The sequence below is a fragment of the Leptidea sinapis genome, chromosome 22 (genome assembly GCF_905404315.1).
Source record: "Leptidea sinapis chromosome 22, ilLepSina1.1, whole genome shotgun sequence".
Lineage (NCBI taxonomy): Eukaryota > Metazoa > Arthropoda > Insecta > Lepidoptera > Pieridae > Leptidea > Leptidea sinapis.
Window position 1 is genome coordinate 1419919 of NC_066286.1, and position 14442 is coordinate 1434360.

At 34.0% G+C, this 14442-nt stretch overlaps 1 protein-coding gene and 1 long non-coding RNA gene across 2 annotated transcripts; both read right to left on the reverse strand.

Moving 5' to 3' along the window:
* Positions 1–1061: 1061 nt before the first annotated feature.
* Positions 1062–3621, reverse strand: LOC126971022 (peptidyl-prolyl cis-trans isomerase FKBP1B). Its single transcript, XM_050817192.1, has 3 exons — positions 3426–3621; positions 3016–3176; positions 1062–1595 (listed from the first exon to the last, which is right to left on the reverse strand). Exons 1-3 carry the CDS (start codon positions 3460–3462, stop codon positions 1467–1469), a joined length of 327 nt encoding a protein of 108 aa, XP_050673149.1. The 5' UTR covers positions 3463–3621; the 3' UTR covers positions 1062–1466.
* Positions 3622–5383: 1762 nt separating this feature from the next.
* LOC126971044 (uncharacterized) lies at positions 5384–6290 on the reverse strand. The gene is made up of 2 exons (XR_007730795.1): positions 6129–6290; positions 5384–6014 (listed from the first exon to the last, which is right to left on the reverse strand). It is a non-coding gene; the product is annotated as an uncharacterized LOC126971044 (long non-coding RNA).
* Positions 6291–14442: the final 8152 nt, after the last annotated feature.

The following is a 14442-nucleotide window of genomic DNA, read 5'->3' on the forward strand; positions in this document are numbered from 1 at the left end:
GGTGTCATACGTTGCGTGTCACTCAGCATTTCCTGAACAAAGTTAATACATTTTACAGCCTGCGCTCAGTTCAGATATAAATCCTTCACCAAAGTACTTGTGGGACCAGCTCAAGAGACGGGTCCGGACCAGAATTCCAGTCTCTTTGGCCATCAATGACTTGAAGGTTGCCTTATTAGATGAGTGGTACGGAATTCCTCAAGACGCAATCAAAGAATTTATATGTTGAGTCGATTAGCTTGCTCGCGAGTGTTCTTTAAGACATAATATAAAAAAGGACTGTTGAGAAGCTAGTAAGTTTTCAGCAAGTTTTGTCCAGAACACGGAAAAACAGGTTGGCATAATATCCAGCATTGAGACGCAAATTAACGTTTCTTATCTGTTGTGTTGTAATGCGGCTGGATTATTTGTTCCTGCATTCCTGATTTTTGGAAGAGGACGGTTGTTGGATGGACCTCCTGGATAACGATAGCTACGTTTTTTAATGGCTTCACCACCTTTTTGATGATACTTGCCAGACACCAGAGCAAAGTGATCTTGGTGATGGACAACCACAAATACCTTGGAGTTTTAGATTAGGTATGCTTTAAAAATAATGTATTTATATTTCCTTACTTATTATAGCTATAATTACAATTTTTTTTTTTTTATTCTTTATTTGGCTACTATGGCCCACTTAAATGTCATAATAATACAGTCAGATATAATTATAATTAATACATAAATAACATAAAATAAGTACATACATCATTGAATTTAAAAAAAAAATAACAAAGCGCCATATTCCTCAGTCCCTGTGTGCAACGTGCTGTTTACAACAGCGGTTTATATAGACACAGTTGAGCCAAACCGCCAGTGCAGCCAGCATGCTGTTGTTGCTCCCTCGGACTCGGCGCACCAGTGACGTGCCTCTCTTTCGCATTATTGTATAGAAACAGTCAACATGGGCTTCGACAAACAACAAGCCAGGTCCCTAACCACTGGGCTATGTAGTTTGTTATATTTGTTAAAATAAAGTTACATAACTACCTCCGCTGGAAAAAGAAAAAAAAACACTAAAGGATTTATGCACATTTTTAATTCTACACAAGTTACTATTGCTCAAAATAATTGTCACACTGTGATTGCATACTGTAAAAAATATAAACTCCCACTAAAAGACCTTACTGGAAATGCCCTTAAATGCCCTTTGGTTAACAATATAGAAAAATGTTATTCATAAAAATAAACCAATAACTCTATAATCTTATGCTTTTAAAACACCCCATAAAAACTACTTTGAAAAATTGCTGCTTAAATACAGATTATAAATATGTTCTTGTTTAGTTATTTAAAGATGTTTTAAAAGCATACACAACTATTTAATAGATACTTTTAATATCTAATTTGTGACTAATGCACAAATAAATTAAAAATGCATATCTTTATACATTTTTAGGTGAAGAGATTAATGCTTGAGATATTGTTTATTCAAGGCGTAAAAGTTCCACATCAAAGATGAGTGTAGAATTCGGTGGGATGACTCCTGGGTGACCAGACTGACCATAGGCATAGTCTGGTGTGCAAGTCAGCTTTGCTCTCTCACCAACTGACATCTGAAACATACATTTTATCTTTTATAATGTGGATGACTTCAATGGAAGTGATAACTGCTAACTATGGTATTTACACCTATGGAATAAGAAGTGTTACTGTTGTTAAAAGTGGGTATTTCATAAAGAAGAAATGGGGCTTCTTCAAAATATGTATATAGTGTAGACTAAATGAGAAATATTCTACAACTCATAAGAATGTAATCCTCCTAGGGAAGGAAGAGAAAACTCTTAGATATCTTTCATATTTAAGAACATATTTCATATTTACACTAAATGAAATAACATCTTTGTATGAATAAAATATGTGTCACATGGTTTGTCTGCAGTGAACTCCTTTACTATTGAACCAATATTAATAAAATGTTGCACACTCAAGTGCAGTTTGATCCAACTTGGAGATTTTTTATTTGTATTAAATTATCTTTATATTACATTAATTTTTATTTCTGTATGAATAATTCTATGACAAAAAGTTTGTGATGCACAGTTCTGCTATGACATTATTTCATTACAAGAACAGGAAAAACCAAAATAACTACTGTAATAATTGGACATAATTCCAGAAAAACATTCCAAACCACAATCATGTCGAAATTGAATTAAGAACACAAAACTGGTCATGTGATTCATATTAACGGACTGACAAAAAATGGCAGCCCTACTGTCACTCTTTAAATGACATCATGACTAAGTATGGAATACACTAATATTTATTAAACTTCAAACACAAATTTCTTAAAAAGTGATGTTTGTGGCTTGGAATGTTTTTCAGGAACTACATCCCATTGCACTTCTACAAATATTGTAATTAACAAAAATAGATGTTTAAATTTTGATATGAAATTATGAATATATGCATTTGTTCAGGTGAAGCACACCAGTCACCAGCTAGTGGAATATAAAATAACAACAATCAAACAGCCATTTGTAATACAATTATTAATAAAAAAATATGGTTTTGCAATTACTTTGTTTAGTGTCATTTGTTTTTGTATTGCATCAATTTTGTAGAATTGTGAGGCCACATTACAATGAGATATTACATTTTATTATGATTTTGGTGTTGGCATCACATTTTAAAGTCTGATATATGTAAACATTAAATCACAAAAAATGAACTACATTAATAGCTAATTGCCCTATAGTGGTTGCCCAGAGGTTACAATCGACCATAATTCATTTAATTTATAACTTTGAACTTATTTATGGTTTATTTGTCAAAGACTACCTCGAAGATCTATGTGTGTTTTCGCTTTACATATTAATAAATAAATATGTCATCACAAAAAGTTTTACCCATTGCAGATTTGTACTGAATACATTTTCAAAATTTTTCTATGTTTTCGTTGCATCCAAAACTAAAAAGTACTGTCGATTTCAATAGAAATTTCTGTTTCGTTTAAGACTAGTAAGTACATACCTTAGCTACACCTTCGTCCCATCCTTTGATAACCTCTCCCTTGCCAATCCTGAACTTGAATGGCTTACCGCGGTCACGGGAAGAATCAAACTTTTTACCGCTTGTTAGTGTTCCCGTGTAGTGAACAACGACAGTTTGTCCTTTTTTAGGGTAAGAGGATTCTGAAAATAACGTATTCTTCCTTAATGCAAAATAAATTTTAAGCGCGTTCCTTTCTTTGAGGTTAGAAATTTCATAGAAATATTTTATTCTCAATTATAACCATGATGCAGATGCATAGCATTAGGTATATGCATAGCATTTTTACTTACGCAGCCATACAAATCATAACTAATGAGCTCATATTCATAATTGTGAAATAATAATTATAGCTATAAATCTAAAAGTATAAATTTTTCATATTATCTTACCATCACCAGGAGTGATAGTTTCTACAGTCACACCCATGATTTATATTTAAAATTCCACTCTTCAGATACTTAGCAGTTAATATACAAAAGATTCTATCGAAATGCACTTATCACACCGAAAGTATTATTTTACTTTTGCACACCGACTTTTCGGCAGTCGGCACAGCTACAATTACAAATGGCGGCGGCCTGCGCATTTAGCATTGCTCAAGTTACAACAGCGAGTAGCGACACCAAACATTACAACTATAGAGTAGAAAAGGGCGGGAAACTTAAGATCGGTCGCACGTAATTTTGATAATTTTTCATTTTATTTTTAAATTTCATGTAAATATTTAGATATTTTGATCAGATAAGTTGTAGTTTGTATATATTTTAGTAGTTAGTTTTTATTAAAGTGTTAATTTGTGTAAATTTCATCCTATTGGTGGTTGGTAAGTCTTCTTTTCTTCACTATTCTATGATATGATGGACCCCCCGGATGATCCTGGGGGGACAGCCCCTGATATAGGTCATGTAGTGACAATTTCTAATAATGACCTAAGGTAGCACTATGGATACAGATGGTTCTGTGTCTCAGACATCTAGTGGCCGTAAAGGAGTGTCAGCTCGACCCAGAATATGCAGACACTGTAATAAAAGACGACGAAAACACCGTGGTGATAAGAAGGATATTAAGGAAAGTGATTGCAAATGTGTAGACATTAGTGACAAACAAATTCTTTCCAAAGTCGATTCCTGCAATAATTCTTCTATAGTAGTAGAGACCATACAAAAAAATAACACAGACACTCCACAACAGCCACAGCCCCCTGTTGCAAGGCTGTTATATAACTCATTAGATGCTGCTCCTTTTGTTGAACACATTCAGAAACAGTATTCATCTCCCGATGATAATGTTACTTTACATCCAGTTACATTTGGTCGTTTTCTCAAAAGAAATTCTATTAAAAATATTGTGAATGGAAGTTTAAAAAGGATAGACCGGAATAGGTTATCTATTTCTTTTTCTAAGTACCAAGATGCAAATGACTTTGTTGAAAACATAAATTTAGAAAATGAAAAATATAAGGCTTTTATTCCATCATTTTCTGTGAGTAGAATAGGAATAGTCAGAGGAGTACCAGCTGAGTGGTCTGAAGAGGAAATAAAAGATAATGTTTCTGTTCCTATTGGCTGTGGCCCAATCATAAAAATTAGGAGAATAAAACGAAAGATGATGATTGATGGACAAAACCATCTTAAATGTACTGAGTCTGTGGTATTTACTTTTGATGGACAGTTTTTGCTTAAACAAATATATATGTGCTACACTTCTCTTACTGTAGACTTGTATATATATCCTACTATTCAATGCTACAATTGTTGTCGGTTTGGTCATGTGAAATCTCAATGCAGATCTAAACCAAGATGTTTTAGATGTGGTCAAGGACATAGTGGTGATAACTGCTCTGTTCAAGATGATTTTATATCTTGTTGTTTATGTAAAGGTTCCCATATTGCAACTGATAAAAAATGTTTAGAATATGAAAGACAAAGAGCTATAAAGGAATCAATGGCTAAAACTGTATTTCCTATTCAGAAGCTTCAAAGATACATCCATCTGTCTCTCGAATTTCATATGCAGATACATTACTCTCATTACCTAACATCACTCCTAATACTTTTTCAACCCAGCATCAACATTCAACACCTAAAGCTATAAACAATACTTCATTTAAAAAAACTGTTTTTGTTTAACCAAAGCCTCCACCTACACTTAGCAAAGGATATGAAAAACCCTCTAATGGATGTGCATTAATTAACAAAGAAAATGAAAATCCTTTGGAATCCTCAGTAATTGATTTAATTATTTCTCTTATAAAATCTCTTAGTCAATCAAATGAATTTTCACCATCCAACGCTGCCTTATTAGTTTCTGCAATTACTCAAATTTATATACCAAATAATGGACAAAGTTGTTCAATGGAATTGTCAAAGCATCACTCCTAAAAAAAGTGATCTTATTTATTTATTAAATAAATATAAACCTTATATCTGTGCTCTTCAAGAGACATGGTTGAAACCAGGATCTTTATTTAAGATTCGTGGTTATTCATGTCTCAGAGAAGATCGTGTGGATGGGCATGGCGGAGTAGCCATGCTTGTGAAACACCCTCTTTCCTTTTCTCTCTTCTCTATTCCTTCTCACAGTAATGATTTTTCTATTATTGCTGCTTTAGTTGAAAATATCTGTTATGTATCTATTTATATACCTCATCCTTCTTCTGCAATCTTAAATGAAATTAAAGATATTATTTCCATTCTTCTGAAGCCTTTTATGATCCTTGGTGATTTTAACTGTCGCCATGAATCCTGGGGTTACTTATCTTCTAATAGTTATGGTAACACATTAATAGATATATTTGATTCAGTGAATTTGTGTATATTAAATGATGGTCGTCCTACACGACGTTCTCATCCTGACGAGGGCCCAAGTGCTCCAGATTTAACAGTCACTACACCTAATCTTGCTTCTTCTTTGTCCTAGGATCCATTACGATCTACTTTTGGTAGTGATCACTTCCCACTATTATTATCATTTCCAACCTGCAATAATAACAATAAAGTATTACATAAAACTTATTCTCCTCGTTTAAAATATAAGCTTAATGATGTTGATTGGGATTTATATAAAGATCTAATAAAAAACAAAATTATTACACTTCCAAAAATTAATCCAGGTACAGAATCTCAGTGTGCAGATTCTTTAGCAAGAATCTTTATTGAGGTTGCCAATGAGATATTTCCAAGTAAAAATAGCTCTTTGGGTTTTACTCCTTCTCCTTGGTGGGATAACGAATGTACTGAGGCAGAAAAGAGAAGAAAATATGCTGAAATTACATACTGTCAATGTTCCACTGATGAGAATTTTGAAATTCTTACAAAGAGTATGTCAGAAACTTCAAAATTTCTAAAGAAAAAGAAATTTGATGACTGGAAAAATTTCTGCTATTCAATATCACCTGATGTCAAACCATCTCTTGTATGGCAAAATATAAGAATGTTTAGATCTGCATACAAAGATTCATCCCCAAAATCAATCCCTTTTCATTTAGTTAATAGCTTTTTAGATAAATTGGCTCCACCTTTCGTTCCTGAAGACTTAATAATTGGTTACCCTGTAATAAATATAAATAATGATAACTGTTTTGGTTTAAACAGTATATTTTCTCTCACTGAACTAAAAGGTGTATTGTCTCATGTTAAGGATTCTGCTCCTGGACTGGACGGTATTCCGTATTCCTTTATCTCTCATTTAGATGATGATGCTTTATTTTATTATTTATCTCTTATAAATTCCATAGTGACATCTGGTAACATCCCCTCCACGTGGAAACGTCAAGAAATAATTCCCGTACTGAAACCTAATAGGTGTTCTTCAGACCATTCTGCCTATCGCCCAATCGCACTTTCTTCTGTTTTGATGAAAATTACAGAACATCTTATAAAAAATCGTTTAGAATGGTTTGTTGAGCATAACGGTCTATTATGTGAATCCCAATTCGGTTTCAGACGTGGGAAAAGTACTATTGATAGCTTAAGTATATTCATTTCTGATATTCAATTATCATTTTCAAATAATAAATCAGTAATAGCTGCGTTCTTAGATATAAATTGTGCCTATGATAATGTCGTAATAAGTATTTTAAAGAGTAAGCTTTTACAACTTAATATACCTCTGCTATTAACAAATTTTATCATAAACATGCTTTCCGAAAGATACATAATCCTGAAACTAGATGACAGGAATTCAATTACTCGACTTGTTTCAAAGGGCCTCACCCAGGGATCAGTACTTAGCCCAATATTGTATAATATTTATACACACGATTTAAAATCATCACTTAATAGTGTAAATGTTCTTCAGTATGCTGATGATCTATTAATTTACTGTCGTGATATTTCTATTGAAAAAGCTAGTTCTTCTATAACACAACCGCTGATAAATTTAAAAACTTGGTTGGACTTAAATGGCCTTGATCTATCACCTGAAAAAAGTACAATAGTTTTATTCACGAGATCAAGAACTCCTCCTCCTATTTCTATATTTTATGAGGGTTATCAGATTCCAGTTAAAGATAATGTTAAGTTTTTGGGAATTGTCTTAGATTCGAAACTAACTGGTATCCCACATTGTGATTACATAAATGCTAAATGTGAGCGTATTCTTAATATTTTAAGATGTCTGTCAGTTGTTTGATGGGGTGCGCACCCTTTTTGCATGAAATTGTTATATACTGCTCTTATAAGAAGTATATTAGATTATGGTACATTCTTGCTGGAGCCTGGTAGTGTTAAGTCATTTAAAAAACTAGATCTCATACAGTCCAAAGCTTTACGAGTAGTTTCTGGTGCTATGCGGTCAAGTCCTATCAATGCTCTTCAAGTAGAATGTGGTGATCCTCCACTACATCTACGTCGTCAATATTTAGCAGACAAATTTATATTCCGATCTTTTCAGTTTCTTAACCACTCTCCTTATAACAAACTTCAGAAACTTTCTCATCATATAGATTCATCTGCATATTGGTCAAATAAAAAACCACCTTGTCTAATCAATAGTTTTAAGAAATTTATCAACATAAAAGCTCCTATTCATCGATCCATTAATCATCCTCTTTTCAGTACTAGCTTTGAAGCATTAATGTTGCTTCCAGAAATTAATTTTAACTCAGATTTAAATAAGCACGATATTAGTACAAATTTTTCGTTTAATCTTCTTAAAAATACTGTTTGGGTTGATTACCATCATATTTACACAGACGCGTCTAAACATTCCTCCTCGGATCCCGTTGGTGTAGGTGTCTATCACGCTTAATTTAAAATATCACAGAAAATTAAACTACCTCCGGAAACATCGGTGTTTACTGGAGAATGTTATGGTATTTTTAAGGCTATTGAATATATTATTCTATTTAAACTTCCAAAAACAATAATTTTCTCTGATTCAAAAAGTGCCTTACAGTCTCTCAATAGGTTCCCATTTAAATCAAAAAACATTTCTTCTGTTGTCATAGAAATAAGAAATCTATTAAATAAATGCAATCACTTTGGTCGTTCTGTGTTGTTTGTATGGATCCCCAGCCATAGCGACATTCCTGGTAATATAAAAGCAGATCAACTAGGTAATGAAGCCGTGGTCGATGGCGACATTTTCCCTTATAAAGTTTTTTGCCAGGATCTAGGTGCTCTTCCTATAGTTCACCTTCAGGATTGTTGGAATAGACTTTGGACTGAAACTGGTCAATCAAAAGGCAGGAAATATTTTAACCTTCAGCCACTTATTTCATTTAAACCATGGTTTTTCCGTGCCAAATGCAATAAGTTAGTATGTTCTTCTATCATAAGAATGCGTTTGGGTCATGTTTGCACTCCTGTTCATCTTAATAGATTAGGCATTGTATCTACTGACATGTGTGAATGTGAATCCGATAAATGTGATCTAGATCACATTTTCTTTTCATGTACGACCGCTCCTCATTCCTGAATGATCTAATATCTCTTAATGTTCCTTTTCCTACCTGTATATCCTGTCTAATTATGTATCCATGTAAATTTTATAAAATATTGTCATCTTTCATTCTTCAGAATCATATTAAAGTTTAAATATTTGTAATGTTGTGTAAGTAGCAAGTATATATGTATATTTATGAAATTTTTAATATCCGTTTCAATCCTCTTTCTACTTATCTGATCCTTTCCCGTGTTCCGTATCCTTTTTTAACTTAGTTTCCCAATCTTTTAATTTACGTTATTGGCAAAAAGTAAACGCTATTGCCAAAAGAAGAAAAAAAAACTACTAAGAGTACTGTCAACTGTGATTAAAATTATCTTGGATAAGTATGCCGACACTGGCCTCTACTATATACCACTTGACTGGCGGCTGTCAAAGTGCTTTTGTGCCTGTTTGATATTCACCATCTTGGCGCTGATGGCCATGTAGAGAAAGTCTGCGATACTAAAACTAGTGATGACAACCTCACCAAACATTGATAGATGGTGGGAAACTATTTACAAAAAAAATTGTGTACTTTATTGCGTTGATTCTTGAAGTATAAATAACACAGAAGACGATCGAAATGCAAAAATACTTCAAATACGTCAAAATGAGTTCTCTGGACGCTCGCTAGTGACGCTAAAATTGGCACAAAAAATTTGCTGTCAAACATAAATAAACTATGAAACAGACGGTCCAGTGGTACTTATACAGGTCAGTGAATGCCGACCAAGGCTGATTGCAGTGCTACTAACTCAAAATATTTTCCCCTAAAGCTTCAAACCCTAAAATACTATGATTGTTTTATTTTTAAGTACAGACGTCTTATCAGTTTTTATTTTAATTACAATGTTTTAGAATTTTTGCGAAAATAAAGGTGTGAAAAGAATTATTATTGAAGTGAAACTTCTTTAAGCACATTAGTGTAAAATTGTTACGAACGAAACGCAATAGTGTGTCACAAAATTTTTGTGACGTTTTTGTTCAAGAAGAGGAGGAGGTTTGTGTTTAAGGGAGAGAGCGATTGACACTGATTGAGGAAGAGTATTAATTCTTACTCTCGGGCTTCCCTACTAGCCTTGTATCGTGCAGGTTTAGCGCGCGGCCGCTAGTAAGTAGAACATCTTCCCTGCTAGCCTTGTATCGTGCAAGTTTTTCTTTCAATCCAAGATGGCCGCCGCGCAAAATTTGATTTCAAAATTATGGATATCGTATCCGAGGTTCTCGAGGGTGCAAAGAACTAATTTTGGATCATTTTTGAAATCCAAGATGACCGCCTCGCAAATTTGTGATTTCATTAAAATAGATGTCGAATCCGTGGTTCTTGAGGGTGCAGAGAACGAATTTGGGATCATTTTTGAAATCCAAGATGGCCGCCGCGCAAATTTATGATTTCAACAATATGGATATCGAATCCGAGCTTCTAGCGGGTCCAGAGAATGAATTTGGAATCGTCTTTGAAATCCAGTGTCTATATGTGCCAATAAAGTGTCACGAAAATGAGGGACGTTTTTATCCAAGAAAAGTGAGATGGAGACCGAGTGAGAAAGGGCGAACGTAGCATGAAACACATGGCACCAATAGTAAGTAGAACAACTTCACTACTAGCGATGTATCATGCAGGTTTAGCGCGCGGCCCCAAGTAAGTAGAACATCTTCCCTACTAGGGTTATATCGTACAGATTCAGCGTGCGGCCGCGAAAACGTAGAGCATCTTCTCCACTAGCTTTGTATCGTGCATGTTTAACGCGCGGATGCGAAAAAGTTGCACATCTTTCCTACTAACGTTGTATCGTGCAAGTTTAGCGCACGGCCGCTAGTAAGTAGAACATCTTCCCTCTTAGCGTTATATCGTGCAGGTTTAGCACGCGGCCGCAAAAAAGTAGAACATCTTCCCTACTAGCGTTGTATCGTGCAGGTTTAGCGCGTAGCCGCGAGTAAGTAGAACATCAGCTAATAATTTCTAATAGCGACAAAAAACATTTGACTTATAGAACAGATTAGGATAATTGATATAAACGAGATTTGAAAATTAGTTTTCCTAAGAAGTTTCACTTCTGACATGTGTACTTTGTACGCACGCCATTTTTTATACCAGGCCTCACCGTCTAGTACAAAAAGCATGCGGTTGTTAAAAGGTAATTGAATTTTTCGCGCGCGAAGGTGTATGCGTTTTATTTTACGTATAGCAAAGAATGCTTATGGTGAAATGATTGCAGTGAATGTATCTAAAAGCTATCGAAACAAGCTATCAGATAAATCCATATATAAATAGTTAATTATAATATATTTTATTTTATTTTACACACACGATACAAACTTAAAAATCCGTTTAGAATAAATGAGTATTTTTTTATGAAAACAATTGGTTTTGTTACATAATATGTACTTTCATAGTAATAATTTGAGACATTCATTGAGACAGAATAAGAAGGATCCTTTGACCTAGAAGTGCGAGATCGCTTGTGTATGATGGAAAATATAGATATGCAATTTTGGGACAAAATAACTACTGAAATAATAATTATAATATTAGTTAGTGGAATAATAAAGAATGGACGCCATTCCAAGTCGAATTGATATCAACAAATACTACATATTATACTACACTGGCCTGCAAAAGAAAGTAACACACTTTTCAAAATTTTTTTTTCTTAACTATAGAAGGTAGAGATTTAAGATTAAAAACGTTTTGTTGCAAATTTTATGGGCTTTAATTCTTAGAGATTTAAATTATACACTAGTAACATTTTTAACTTAAAAAAGAAACAAGAAGATAAAACAATGAAAATAGACATTTTTAGTTTAGTGTAAAAAAAATCAACTAAAATGTATTACATGTTATTTAATTTTTAATAACTGGTATTGCCTCCTCGAGCCCTGATTACAGCTTCGAGCCGGTTTGGCATACTGAACACTAGGTTTCGGAGCCGATGTTGGGGAATATTCTCCCATTCTTCTACCAGGGCCTGCTCTAGTGCCCTGAGGGTAGTAGGTGGTGGTCTGCGATTTCTGACTAGCCTGCCAAGCTCATCCCAGGCGTGTTCAATCGGGTTGAGATCAGGAATTCTTGATGGCCAAGCCATCATGCTGATACCGACCTCCTGAATATACTCTTGTACGATATGAGCCGTGTGTGGCCGGGCATTATCATGTATCAGCATCGATCCATCACCCATATTTGCTAAATACGGCCCTGCATACTCATTGAGAATCTCTTGAGCATATCTTTGCCCAGTGTGGGTGCCATTTTCTATGGCTACTAGCTCTGTGCGACCTTCTGAAGATATGCCAACCCATACATGTACACTGCCTCCACCGTATTGGACTCTTTCTGAGATGCAGGCTTGAAGGTATATCTCGCCAGGTCGCCTGTAAACACTTCGCCTTCCATCAGAAGTGTACAGGGAGAATCGAGACTCATCTGCAAACAAAATTCTTGACCATTCTTCTTCATCCTACTGCATGTGTTCACGGGCGTATCGCAGTCTCTCTACTCGATGCTGTCTCTCAAGTTTTGGGCCACTCGCTGGACTTCGGGGTTTCAAATTTGCTTCAGCAAGTCTTCTTCTCACTGTACTGTCACTAATGTAGTCCCTTCGGGTCTGAAGTAGCTGTTGCTGGACTTCAACTGCATTTTGGTGGCGATTTCTTAACACAGTGGAAATAATATAACGATCTTTTCGGGCACTGGTACACCTGGGTCTGCCACTACAAGGTCTCCTCAGATGGTGTCCAGTCTCTTCGTACCTTCGCTTTACCTTGTGGACCGTTCGTACCGTCACACCCACCATTCTTGCAGTGCGACGCATACTGATGCCTAGTTCCAGAAAAGCCATGATCCTAGCACATTCTTCAACTGAAAGAGGCATGATAAATAAATGTTATGTGCTTTTTAGCATAATTTTTTAAAACATGACCCATCGATCTTGAAAAAAATTTAAAACAGAAAGTGAATGTGAAAGTGAATGGAAAAAATTGTAATTCGGAAACGTCCACTTTGAAAAAGGAATGGTTTTGTTTTTGAAGTTTTTTTTCAGCCAATTCTTAAAACAAGGTTACCGACTATAAAGTTTTTATGTACAAAATTAAATTCTCTTTGGAGTCCTTTTTATTTCGAAAGTATATCTTGTGAACTTAAAACGTTATTCCAATTTTAAAAGTGTGAAACTTACTTTTGAAGGCCAGTGTATTATAATTATATAAATCTCCTGTTAATATGGTTTAGATACTAAATATTGGGTAAAGCTAAGAAAAAAAATCTGTGCACATCACTAATTAATAATGTTAATCAGCTGACGCCTGACACGATCCTTGCTTAAGTAAATAATAATTTTCGTATATTATTGTAGAATCTTGTACAACAAGAACCAACTTCATAGAATTTTCGGTGGGAATGTGATATTATATCGTAAGACTATATTATGGGCTGTTGATAATAGATGTCAGTTGTTAACTAGTTAATTTATTTACCGCCCTTTGAGTAGTTTGTTTACAAGCTGAATAGTTGTGTACCGCAAACTTATAAAATCGATCGTTGGTGATTTTTTGGATAGAAATAACGTACTTTATGTAAACTCAAATCTATACACCTAATTAAATTAGAAATACAATATTTTACAATAAAACTGTATATTAAGGTCACTTTGATAGCTTTTTCTTAAATATCATCTCGTGCCATTCCTCTAAAGTCTAAATTATCCGTAATATTACGGAATATACTATAAGAACAAAGTTCAGTCGTAAATTAAATAGTTATCAGTCTATTTTTATGTTTCCTGCTAATGAGGCTTTGACAAAAATGGGAGGTAATAATCGGGACTAAAAATAAAAAAAGGATTGTGTAGTTTTATGAAAACACGGTAAAAGTGAAACTTCTTTTTACATTATAGACATTAACCTAAAAATTTAATATAATAAAAACTTAATTTTATGCTTGGAAAATTGGAATGATATGAGTAATAGTCTATACATTCCATTCCGTCTACTAGGCTCCGTAAAATTGCTAAATCTTTTAAAGTGGATTGTGTTATAATTAACTCCCAAATGAAATTAAAAAATTACCTAATTAATTATTACCTATATACTATACTATTACCTATACCTATTCTTTACATATTAATAATTAAAAAATTTAAATGTATCGTAAAAAATAAATTAACATCTAAGGCCTATTATAATGTGAAAAATTATTTGAATGATAAAGATAGTTGGAATTAATGTTCTAAATTTTGTTAATGAATATTGTTAAACTCATTTGAATGCTATTGTAACTTTTGTATTTCATCCTGACTGCACTCAATAACTTATAAAGTTTTACAGTGAATAAAGATTTTTTTTTGACTTTGACTTGACATTACACGGTCAGCTGCTGCGAACTATAGGCGCCACACGACCGTCACGCGACATGCAACACACAGATGAAAAAATTTGAGACGATGTAATAAAAGTTTCACTTTAAAAAAAACACCAATAAAA